We start from the raw sequence: 12,568 nt of genomic DNA on the forward strand, positions 1-12,568 counted from the left end.
TAATCAGTGCCTGTGTATTCTGTGATTCTTCAGCTGTTAAAGCTGTTGTGGAATTTACCACTTGATGGAGCATAATTCTCCATCATATAATTTTATTTAAATTATTTGTAGCCCTCATGGTTGTGAAACGGAGAGGTCTCATGGAATCTGAAGTAGTGTACTCCTCCTGAGTCTGCCAACAGCCTGGGTTAATGATTTGTGAAATTTCTAGCTTGCTTTGTTCCAGTGTCAAAATCTGGGGATTTTGTAGTAGAGTTTGGTAGAGTGCCCGAGTGAGAGCTTTGATAAAGGTAGGAAAATTGGAAGACCATGTAGGGGCTATTTTTAGCCACGTTTCAATAAATAGTATTTGTGCTGTGCAGTGCCCTTAGACAATTTGCTCCTGGAGCTTCTGTTGCAAGAGGATACAGTATGCTCCTATATCAATTTGATTCATTATCAGGATACGGCTTATTACATGACCTGAAGATGAGAACTGCTTAAAGCTGGTATTTCTACACTGAGTATTCAAAAGCTCATGGAAATGATATTCTCTTCCCACAAAATTAGGAACGTGTCTGGGGAGGGGAAGGTTTTGGTGGGTAGTGGAAGAGGCAGAGCTTCTTTGACTTCACTTGTAAAGGTAATAGTGGGTATGTTTAACCTGCAGCTGAGGAAATAAGTTATACCCATTTGCTCTCAATCTATGCATGTCAACCTGGAAATGAAGTGGTATGGATGCCCTAAGAAGTAGCAAATCAAGATCTGACTTTAGTGTGTTTTCAAGAGGAGATGACAGCTACGCTGCTAGATCACAGTAAGCAGAGTTGCTGAAAATCTTGCATTTCTAATATAGGTTCTGAATGTTTTTAAAAAAGGGTTAGTAATTCAGATGTATGCAAGAGAAGGCCTGCTTTAGTAGAAGCTTTTTATTAGACCCTTGTCCTGCAGGTGTAATTCTGAACTTCTATTAGTGATATTATTCCATGCTGTGTTAAGAGCTTTGTAGCAGACAGAAAAAACTGAGAAAGGACTAGGTTGTTAGTTTTGAGAATCTGGATGATTGCTGCAGTATTTAAAATTTGAAAAACAAATGGCAAGTGTCAAGCCTGAAGTAAAAACTGGCTTGAACCTTGACTTTTCAGATCTTTCTGGCAGGCTTCTAGAGTCTAGGAGCCTTCAAGTTTCTTTCCTATGTAGCTTTAGATGTTTTATGGGAGAAAGCTAGGCTGTTTTACAAATACAGGCTGTAGTCCTATGGCATTCCTATTAGTGTTGCTAAAGCACCTCAGAGTTGAAAATATGTTCTCTATAGCAGGAAAATTAAGGCTTTCAGGTAGGATCCAGCCTGTGGAGCTATGTGGTCTAGACTGTAGGTTGCTGGACTGCATAAGCTGGCCCTGGACCCTCATGCTGTAGGTGACACCTAGGCTGGATCTGCCGTTGCATACTCTGAGTGCAACATGGGGCAGCATGGAACATGTGGCGCCTGTGCCAGACTGGCTCTACATTCTGATGCCAGGGCTGGTCCGTATCGGGCTGTGCCAAAGCTGGTGGTATGTGTGGCATGCAGACTGGCACAATAACCCTCGTCCAGGGGTGGATCCAGAGATGTGTACTGGGCACTTGCACTCCCCTTTTATTCTTGTGCAACCCAAAGTTTAAAACCAGCTGCCTGGCAGTGGCAGCAGCATTTCTAGTCGGGCAATGCTGAGGAAGTCACTCATGGCTCATTAGGAGGGATCAGGTAAATTCTAAACTTCATTCCACAGGTCTTAACCACCCTCTTTTCTTGTTAATGGTTTTGTATCCATCAGTCAAGTTAGTCTTTGTTCTGCAATTCTGCTGCCTGTTAGCTGGTAGTGAAACACAGCCCTACAAACCATTTTTAATTCATTCCAATAAAGTTACAGTTATTATTTTTTCAGTCTTAAACTGAATAATACAGCCCTAGGCCCCTGGCATGCTAGTAAAGCTTCTAGTTTCTTTTTAACTGTACAAAAATGTATTGTTTTATATGTGGTGATGCACCTCACCATCTGCATTCCCCTTTTCAAAATCCTAGATCTGCTTGTGCCATCATAGTTGGGGCTAGATGAGTTTGCTACCCCTGTTTTAGGGTATTTCAATACTGGAGAGGTTAAGGATTGACTCAGCAGTGGATCCTGGAGACTTTCTGATTGGTGGTTTTTGGATTCCCACCATCCTTCCCCACAGCTGAATTAGTGTCCCTCATGCAATTGTTTTTAGTTCAATGATACGTTAAACAACTTTGATATGTGAAATATTAATATAAGGAACCAGTCTGAAACAGTGGCAACCTTTTGATATAGTATAATCTGTTACAAGGATATGGCCAAGTGACTGAAAAAAGGCTGTGCACTTACCTGGATTACTAGATAGAGCACCATATAAACAATACTTATGACCTACAGGAGCAGCCTGGGTTAAGGTCGCACTCCTTAAAGCTCACCTTCTCAGACCTGTAATAGCAGCCCTGAATTTAACAGAACTTAATTGGTTCAAGGCTGCTTTAAAACAAACTGGTTTCAAGAAGCTTTGAAATTGATGACTCCTAATACGTTTCACCAATTATACAATTAAAGGGAGTACAATAACATTACAAAGTACACAGTTGGACTGATTTTTTTTTGTACTTAGGTGGTTTAGGCACAACCACAATTTATAACAATGTCATAGGAAATAACTTGGGACTGGTGCTGTGTTAAGCAAATTATACATGTATCCCATATGCAGATAAGTGGCATGTACCATATTTGCTTCCTAAATAGGGATTTTGCCGCTTCAGTTTTAACAAGCAATAGGTCCTTAGGTTGAACCCAACAAAGTATTAACAAACAGTGAATAACCTTATTTTTGTATATCTTATTACAAAGCGCTCATCATTTTGTCTTTTAAAATTTATATTCACCTGTATATACAATGGAGAAGCTTGTAACCAATGAATGTAACAAAAGTTAGGCAAAAGAGAGATTTTAAAAGGCATTTTTAGTATATAAAGTTGTGTTTTGTCGTTATCCATTGTTACATAATGATATTGAAGCGAATATTGAATCTTTACCTGAATTGAGGAATTAAATATAATAAAAATTGTCTGTGTTTTTTAAAGACCATTCGTAACAATGCTTGTGGTGAGAATTAAAATTCTGTGTTTTTTCTGTCTTGTTTTTCTTCTCCAGACATACATCGGCAGTGTGGTTATTTCATTAAATCCATACAGATCACTACCTATTTATTCACCTGAGAAGGTTGAAGAATACAGGAACAGGAACTTTTATGAACTCAGTCCTCATATGTAAGTATGGTGCAAAGCATTATGTTTCCATTCTGTTTTAAAATAGATGGGACCAGCTGCCTTTCTCTTAAAGAGTGCCTTGAGCCTGAAAAAGTTGAGAACCATTGGTCTTACTGTCCTGCAAAGGTCCTAATGTTCAAACCATTCCCAGGAATTAATTCATACTTTTGATATATAATTGAGGCACTTCATCTCTCTCAGTACAATATCATTTTATAAATTCTTGATAGTATTCTTCATTTTGATTATAGGAAATCTCACTCAGAGAGCTGGGATCTTTCAGAATAGAAGTAACTTTATGCAACTGTTCCACTGAATAATTTCAGTAAGATGACTAGGGCTATACACGTTACTTTGGACTCTTTGAAAGGTCTGTATTATGGAAAATCATATTTTTATGACAAGGAAGATATGATGAGGGAGAAGAAATATCCAGAACATAGAGAGAGATGTAAAACTGGCCTCTCTGATGTTAAAATCAGCCAAGATATATGTGTATTTATATGTGCAATTATAATGTAAAAGTTAAGTCTTATTTACAGGCTTTTTTTGGCTTAAATTCACCTTTTAGTGCTTCTTTGTGAGACTGGCAGTTGAGTCAAGGCAAGATAGATTTGCACATTGTCTGTACTATGTATCATTACGATGTTGAAACCTGGTAACGAAGAACTGACAATTCTGACCAATCCATTTGAGTCAGGGATAACAGGATGCAACACAACACTGGTTAAACATGGTTAAACCCTGCTGTCTGCTGGTATGTGCTAGGACAAGAATTTAATCACAGTTCACTGATGTGATGCAAAGAGAAACTGTTTGGCCTATGCTGAATGCTAAAGTTGTGGTATGTATAATGTTACTACATTTCAAATTGTCTGACGTAGATTAGACCCAACTCAACCTTCCTTTTTATCCTGAGTAATTGTGGGGTAGATCAGGTTTCAGCCTCTTGAGACATCTTTTACTAAAGTTGGCCAGTTTGCAGTTTTAAATACAGGGGAACTGCTGGGCGCTCTTTAAAAACCTGGCCACTTTACAAACCCTAAATATGGTCACCAGTGTAATTTTAGGCATCTTCTTCTCAAAATCCTTGTTTTTCATTTTTTTTTCAGTGTGCACGTGTATTTTTAATTATCAGCATGTGGAGATATTCTATAGATTATTTTGTACCGATGAGAGCTATTTTTACAATAATTATAGGTTGATATACAAGGGTTCACTGAAATGCCAAATAATTGAATAATCAAATGAATAGGCTATTGGCGGTCTGTAACCTCCTTGGAACCAAACTGGTTAGCATAATTTCATGCCAGCAGAGCTTCTAACACTGCTATACCTTTGGCCAATTTTAAAAATCTGCTGACCTCTCATGGAGCTTTTTGAACCTAAATACATAAGGAGCATCATTTCCTGTTTTCTGCAAAATTTGCCCTATGTCACTTGTTTCAAGATGAAGAATATAACAGACCTTGTGCAGACAAGGTTCTTTTGGGTAAATCTGATATCTTTTATTAGACCAGCTCAAATAGTTGGAAAAATTCTTATTAGCGAACTTTGGGGTTTAACTACCCTTTGTCAGGCTGAGGAAGCATCACCCAAAAAACCTTGTCTGCCTATGTCCTTAGACCAACATGGCTACAACCTACAGACCTTATGGGCAATTTTTACACATGGAAGCGCCGTAGCACCAGGCAAAGTGGTGAAATGTGTTTCAACACTGAGGAAATGGCGGCAGCATGCTTTTGAACTAAAACACACTGGAGGTGCTTTCGTTCAAAATGTGCACTGCCGCCATTTTCTGCACGCTGATGTGCATTTTGCCACTGATCCAACTGCATGCGGTACAGCATGTTGCGCATCAATCGAGATTAATCAAATCTGCTCTGAAGCAGATATCCATCATGTTGCGGGACAGAAAAGTACGTGTATAAATGGCTGTTGTTTTAGAGTTACTGTTCTTGAGAGTGTCTTATGGGGAAAAATCAAAAACCTAAAAAACAAAACCCTACTGTTTTTGAAGTGACATGGTCTCTTCACAAATTATTCAGAAATTCTACCCTGTCCAGGAAAATAAGTTTAAGGATGATAGGGGTGGATATAAATGGCTTAGAATAAGAAAAAATAATGAAAGGGAAGGGAAAGATAATGAACCTTGAAACACTGAGAAGAAAATGTTGGTAAATTTCAGTCACTGGACAAAGATAAATGAATGGTCAAGCTGCTGACTCAGGGCAATAATTTCTGGAATTTAAACACTCCAAATCCACTTAATAGCAGTAGACTGAAGTGAAATAGCACTGAGCATTTCCTAATGCCAGAGAATCTTGATTGTGTAATGGTAATATGATTTTCATTGCAAGTTTTGACATGGTGCCAACCATTGACAAGTAAAAGCATAATTTGTCTTGAACAGATGATGTCTGTCCAAATATTAGTCTTATTCTTTGCCTCCCGTATGGAAAAATATCCATCTTTTAAATAATATTACATAGAATAAAAATAATTTACATGCTTTATGTGAGATTTGCTTCAAATTTTTTTTGTTGCTGTTACAGATCAAATTTGTTTCTTTTCAGAATAGGGTAACAACAAGCATCTGGCTAAGCGGTAGATAGATTTATGCAGTTGTTGCTATTTTGTAATGGAAACCTGCTTATCATGAGAATTTAATATATGCTTCCTTAAAAGTACTTTGTAGTAAAATTAGAAGTTTGTAAGTTTTGTCATAACTTGCTAACTTGGTAGACTTATGACCAGTTTTGGAACTGTAGACACAAAAATGTTGAAGTGTAAACTAACTTTGCATCTGCTTAATATCTTTTGCTATTATAATAAAGCCATTCTGTCTTAAATAGCCTTTCATCCCAATAATTCATTGTCATTTAAATATAGGCTAGGGCTCTGTGACAACTAAGATTAGTGCAGTTGTTTGCTTTTTATGGAATCAGTACTTAAATATATACAGGGGAACTGAAAATGGAAATTAGATCAGCTTTTAGGATGCTGTGCTGCTTTTGACGTGGCGAGGACTACATCAGGCACAACATAGAACAAATAAGTAGACATTTGATGAGTATTCAGATACTACATTCAACCAGGTTTATCTTAAACCAGTTTCAGCCATTTTCGAACTGGTTTATGTGCACTGAACTTTTGTTCTGTTACAGGCTTAAACCAGTTTCTGATCACTTAAACCGGTTTATGTGTAACTTCTGTCTTTAGCCAAGCAAAACAAGATATACTTGACTTTTGCCTTAAAGAGGCTATACTCTAACCCTGTGGAATTGAACAGAGTTTTAAAGTGGCAGTTTTTAAAAGGAAAGTTTAAGCAGAGCTAGGGAGCTATATATGGGATTTGACCTACACTATTCTGCAAATACTTCTTAGTCTTCAATTTTTAAATTTGATTTCAATAGATAGTATTTCTGCTGTGGGTACAAGTTGGTTAGTCCACTCCTACATAAGCTTTTCTCACCAGTAAGTCACAAAAGGCTCACTATACAGTGCCCTTACACAATTTGCTCCTGGAGCTTCTATTGCAAGAGGATATGTATGCTCCTATAACAATTCTATTCATTATCAGGATGAGCAAAATGCCATTACATGAACTGAAGATGAGACCTGCTTAAAGCTGGTATTTTCCAAGAGCTTTTGAATACTCAGTTTAGAATGATATTCTCTTCCCATAGAATTAGGAACATGTCTAGGGAGGGGGAGGTGTTGGTGGGTAGTGGAAGAGGCAGAGCTTCAACATCCCCATTCTTTGACTTCACATATAAAGGTAATAGTGGGTATATTTAACCTGCAGCCGATGAAATAAATTATACCTATTTGTTCTCTCTATGCATGTCAACTTGGAAATGAAGTGGTATGGATGCCCTAAGAAGTAGCTCTGATACCACAGTCAGGATCTGGCTTTAGTGTGTTTTCAAGAGGAGATGGCAGGTGTGCTGCTAGGTTGCAGTAAGAAGTGTTGCTGAAAATCTTGCATACCTAATATAGGTTCTGAATATTTTAAAAAAAGGGTTAGTAATTCAGATGTATGCAAGAAAATGCCTGCGTTTAGCAGGAGCTTTTTATTAGACTTGTTCTGCAAGAGTAATTATTTAATCTTTAGTTAGTTTTGCTTTATTTTTAATCTACTTATCAAGCTTCCAAGCATTTGTAAATAAAGTTGTACATTAAATGATTTCAAGGAGAATTACTTCTTTGTTCTTAAGATTGTGTAAAGTTAATGATATGCACCAAGGCTTTCAAATGGTTTTTATATGACATGGGACAAAAGTTCTGAGTCTCCAGCAGTTTGTGTTAATGTAAATAGGATTTATGAGTGTTTGGCAATTCTGAAAATCGGCCTGCAGGCTGGAAAATGCCACAGAGATCTCTCAAGCTTGGAGGAGGAAAAAAAAACAACCAATCTTCCTCATTTTATAACCCTTCCCCCACCTTAACATTTGTTAGGATGATTTATTTGTATAGATAGCCAAAATTACATCAACAGTTGATAAAGTTGTGATATTTTCTGTTTTTTTTCCCTTTCAAGCTATGGGTCTTGTGAGCCAATGTAAACCGTGACTATAAAAGTTGTATATTACTACTCTTTTTTGGCCTGGTAGAGGGCATTGTAGAATTGCATGTATGGAGAAACACCAAGGTTACAGTAACTCTTTTTCCCTCTGATTCAAAGCAAATATTTTGGTCTCAAGGGCATGATAAAGTCCCAGCTGTGAAGGGCAACAACTGCTTTATACTAATGTTCTCCCTATAGACATTGTGAAGTTTCGTGTTTTTAGGACAGAATGTAATTAATCTTGTCCTGTAGAAGTGCAGGTGGTGTGTACATGGTGAATAGTGTTCTCTAGCTGTGCTTTGCACAGTGGCGACTGCATCTTCTTTTCAGTTTCTCTTTTGACTCTGTCTGTTTTCCTGTGTCTTTTTTTTCCTTTCCACTGGTGTGTTTTGCTTTGTATTTTCCATTTGTTCATTGCCTTTTTGCTCCTCCTCCTTTTACCTGGCTCCCTAGGAGACCTGCTCTCTGGGTATGCTTGCATGGCTTAGCAAAGTGCCTTCACAGGAGCGCCTCTTGGGCCAGCAGGCTGCCTACAAAGCCTGCAACCCTATATAGGTTAGCTATTTTCATGGCTTGCTACTACTTTAATGGCCACTGTGGGAGAGGATAGGGAGGGCAAGGTTTTCTTTTCTTCACATCCCCAGAGCCCTAAACCACAACTGTCAAGTCTCTCTCATCGGTTTCCCCTTTCACACTATCTAGGCCTCTTTGGAAAGGAGATGAGAGCGTGGCCATATAATTGCATGCATTTTTAAATTAATCTCTCTTCTGGAAAAATGTTTAAAGTGATAGCTTTAAAAACCTACCCTTACAAATATTTACTTTACACTTGGTGTCCTATTTTTTTTAATATGGTTTGGCTACATTCAGAAAATATGTCTAGAGTCTAACGTTAGTTTTTTTCTTTCATTTTTACTTTATTAGAAACATACCAACTCCATATAGGATTGGGCACATGTTAATTCTAATTATATAACAAACATATCTTTTTGTTTAATTGGAGCACTTTTGTTTGTTTAATATGCAGAGCTAAGACGATAACCAGATCAAGTGTAAACAATGCTGGTATCTATGTAATTCTCATTAAAAGTGTTTAACCTAGAGCTAAGGCTGAGGATTTGTAATGCCAGCATCAGCTAGAAAAACCTGTAACAAATGTTTCAGCTGTCAGAAAAAAGCCCTTAATTGCCTGGCTTTCTAACTGTAAAGGTTAAACCTAAAAGCAAGTCAAATGTTGAGGGAGCTGTGTGGATGTGAGAGCACAACTGGTTGGTAGCTGGGAGCAGGATTGATGTAGGCTGATGTTGCCCAAACTTTTGATACCTGGGGCACAGTTTCTGCATTAAAATTGGTGGCACACTTAATTCTTATACTCAAAAAGGGGTGGGAGGGTAGGCGGGTATGTGTATGCGGGGAGGGGATGTGGACGCTGCCCCCTCCCCCGCTTCCTGGGTGTACGAATGAATTGTGCCACCAATTTTAATTCGGAAGAAGTGTGTCTATGTGTGTGTAAAATCTTTTTAAAACCACATAGCACATTCCAGTCCCCTGTCAGAGGAAATCATACCAGTACTGAGATGTAGTGTTAAAAAATGACACCAAATACATCTATCTTTAAGAAAAGGATTAGTCTGTATACCAGTGGTTCTCAACATCTTTAGCCTTAGGTCACTCCTGTATCACTTTTCTGAATTTTGTGGCACCCCAGGTGAATATCACTGAGTTCTAAATTCAGAAAAGATATGGAGGGGCGCCATGAGGCTAAAAAAGTTGAGAATCCTTGATCTAGCTCAGGGGCTTTCAACCTTTTTGGGTCAGTGTACCCCTGGCGGCTGGTCAAGAAGGAAGGAGTCCCCCAGCAGCCAGTTGATGAGCAGGGGAGGAGGGTCCCCCAGGGGCCCGCTGCTGAGTACCCCCTGAGGTATGTGTACCTGTGGTTGAAAACCCCTGTTGTAGCTGGTGCCACTTTAAGGGTGGTGGGGGCAGGATCTTATCTTGCTGTGCCCTGGTCTTTCCATTGTCTGCCCCCTAAGACTGTCTGTACTTCTGGGGGCAGGGACTTCCCCTGGCACTGAGGCTGCTCCTGCAGGGTCTAACACACTAGCAATCACCCACATAGCCACACCAACTAGCCCCAGGTGCATTGAAGGAATGAAGGGGATGATTTGGGCTGCCAAGCATTGCCCCATTTATGCATTTCCCACCTGCCTGCTCAGAGTGGAGTGTGCTGCTGGGAGCATGAGGGGGCAAGGAGACTGCAGGGCGCCTGTCTGTGGGTGGGAAAGGATGGGTGAAGGCAGCAGCAGTGATTCCCCAGAGGAATCAACACAGGCATTGCTGGATCCAGGCACAGGGTTCTGGACGGGAGAGGAGAACATTTATTTCCTCACACAGAGAGATCTGCTGTGTACTTCTGTCACTCTGGCAGCACACCCTTTGGGGATACAGGGAAGCAGAATCGATTGTTGAACTGGGAGTAAGTAACTGAGTGTGAGATCCTGCAGAGAAAGCCAAAATCACTTTATTCATTAAACTTAGAAGATTTGTCAGCCCTAATCATCAAACATGTTTACTGGGATTGGGCTGGAGGAATTAAAAAAATCAAACCCCCATAATGTTATCTTTTTATTAAAATCAAAAAGGAAATCATGGGGACGTTGAGTCTGATCTGTGATATTTGGGGGCTAGCAACATGGGAGCTGATATTTGAATTCATATGGACTTCCTGCTGATGCAAGGACACTTGCATGAAAAGTAGGGCTGCAATGAGATTTTTTGGGCTAATACCAATGGCTGATTTTTAATGAGCCATATTGGCTGATACCGATCTAATTGCTGATTTGCAGCCGGGCCACTTGGAGAGCAGTGTCTGGCTTCTAAGTTTGTTGTGGGGGAAAGGGTGAGGGGGGAGGGATGGGGCACGGGGGTGCATATTGAGTCCCCAGCAGTGAGGGAGAGAATGGGGTGGGACAGGGGCAGGTGTTGCATAGCCAGGGCGGGGCACGGGATGGAGCTGTGAGTGGCTTGTCTGGTGGATGTGGGAGGGGGGTGGCTCCTGCCACTGTAGGCTGGGAGGGCATGGGGGACATGAGCCCCTGGTTCTGTGTGTGGGGCGAGGGCAGGCTGCCACTGCGGACTGGGGCCAGAGCTGTGCCGAGCTCTTTCCAGTGGGGGGCTGGGCTGGGCTGGGCTGTGCTTGGGGTAGGCAGTGGTGGTGATGGAAGAGGGGCAAGGGGGGGGAATGGGAGCCACCCCAAAATTTGCTGTAGCCCCCGTTCCCAGTGCTGCCACTGCCTGTCCCAAGTGCAGCCCCAGCAACCACTACCCCCCGCCCCTGCTGGGAAGAGCCTGGCACCTCCCCTGGCCCTAGCCCACAGTGGGAGCTGCCCCCACCAGTCTCCCCGGATTTGCTGCGCTTGGCTTCATCCTGCATCCTGCTCCGGCTGTGCAGCCCCAGCCGCAGCCCCACTACTTCCCTCCCTCACTGCTGGGGCCTTGATTTGCCCCCCCTCCCTTCACTCACAACAGTTACCAGCTGGACTCTGCTGCTCACCACACTGCCAGGCTGTGCTCCTGGCTGCCTGAGGGCTGTGCTGCAGCTGTGTGCTTGCACAAAGTATTTATTGGCCACATCAGCCAAAAAAGCTGATTGCCGATACTGTCAATTTTCCTTATATCAGTGTTGATCTGATATGAGACTGATGTATCGGTGTACCTCTAACGAAAAGATATAGAGCTTGTATAAGTTGACAAAGTGTTATGCTTGCTTTTGGAGATATGTACAGTATATATAAAGCCATTGTCTATGGTACAAGTTATCAATGCTACTCTCTTTAGTCAAGTAAAGATTTAAGGTATTTGTTATGCTAGATGGAAGATGACTTACAAAAGATATATGAGAAGAAGGAAGGCTGTTATTGTGCCCACTGATTTAAAATGGTGGCTTTTCTGAAGATGTTAGTTCTCAGAGTATGGACATCTCAGAATCCTTAGAAGAGGGGTCTCAGAGATCCAGCCCCATGCCATTCATCCAGCTCATGGAGCCAGATATATTTGACACCCCACCTTAGAATAAATCTTTTAATTCCACAGTTAACCCAGGTAGAATGCTGGTGTACTAATGCTTTAGTGAAGGGGTTGGCAACTATTTCAGCTGGAGGGCCACTTAATGAGTTTTGGTGAGCTGTCAAGGGCTGCATGGGTAGCCCCACCCCTTCACAGGTGTTCTGCCCCTGGTCACCATCTTGGGACTCAAAGTCCCTCTAGCCCCTGACCTTTGCCACCAGAAGTCCCTCCCCTTGCCCCTGTAAGTACTCCTTTTGGGAGGGGTGTTTGCCATCTTGGAACCAGAAGAGAAAATAAATTATGTACTAAAAACCAAATATCTACAATAGCATATTTTAATTTTATTAAAAAAATATATTTTTGTCCTGGTTTTTGTATGTGTTGTGTGTATATAGAGGTGATTTCATAATAGCTCAAAATGAAATCTTACTCTTGTATATTGTGGTTGGGGGGAAAAGGTAGGGGAGTATGGAGTATTTGGGGGGCTGTGTGTTTGTGTGTGTGTGGGGTGTAGGGGAGTATGTGTATGTGTTTGTGGGGGCTGTAGGTGGATGGGTATGGGGTTTTTGGTGGGCAGTAGGGGTATGTGGAGTTTGGGGGTGGGAGGGTGGTTATGGGGCTGTGGGGGCATGCATTTG

The 12,568-nt window shown here is 41.0% G+C and overlaps 1 protein-coding gene across 6 annotated transcripts in view; it reads left to right on the forward strand.

Annotated features, from left to right (window-relative positions):
• Nucleotides 1–12,568, forward strand: part of MYO1B (myosin IB) — a 236,509-nt gene that overhangs the window by 66,250 nt on the left and 157,691 nt on the right. For all 6 annotated transcript variants that reach the window (XM_019523112.1, XM_019523114.1, XM_019523116.1 and 3 more), the window contains exon 3: nucleotides 3,180–3,295. In XM_019523112.1, the coding sequence (XP_019378657.1) occupies nucleotides 3,180–3,295 (116 nt within the window). The remainder of the gene's footprint in view (nucleotides 1–3,179; nucleotides 3,296–12,568) is intronic.

This window comes from Gavialis gangeticus, unplaced genomic scaffold, assembly GCF_001723915.1.
Source record: "Gavialis gangeticus isolate Ggan-Ray unplaced genomic scaffold, GavGan_comp1, whole genome shotgun sequence".
NCBI lineage: Eukaryota > Metazoa > Chordata > Crocodylia > Gavialidae > Gavialis > Gavialis gangeticus.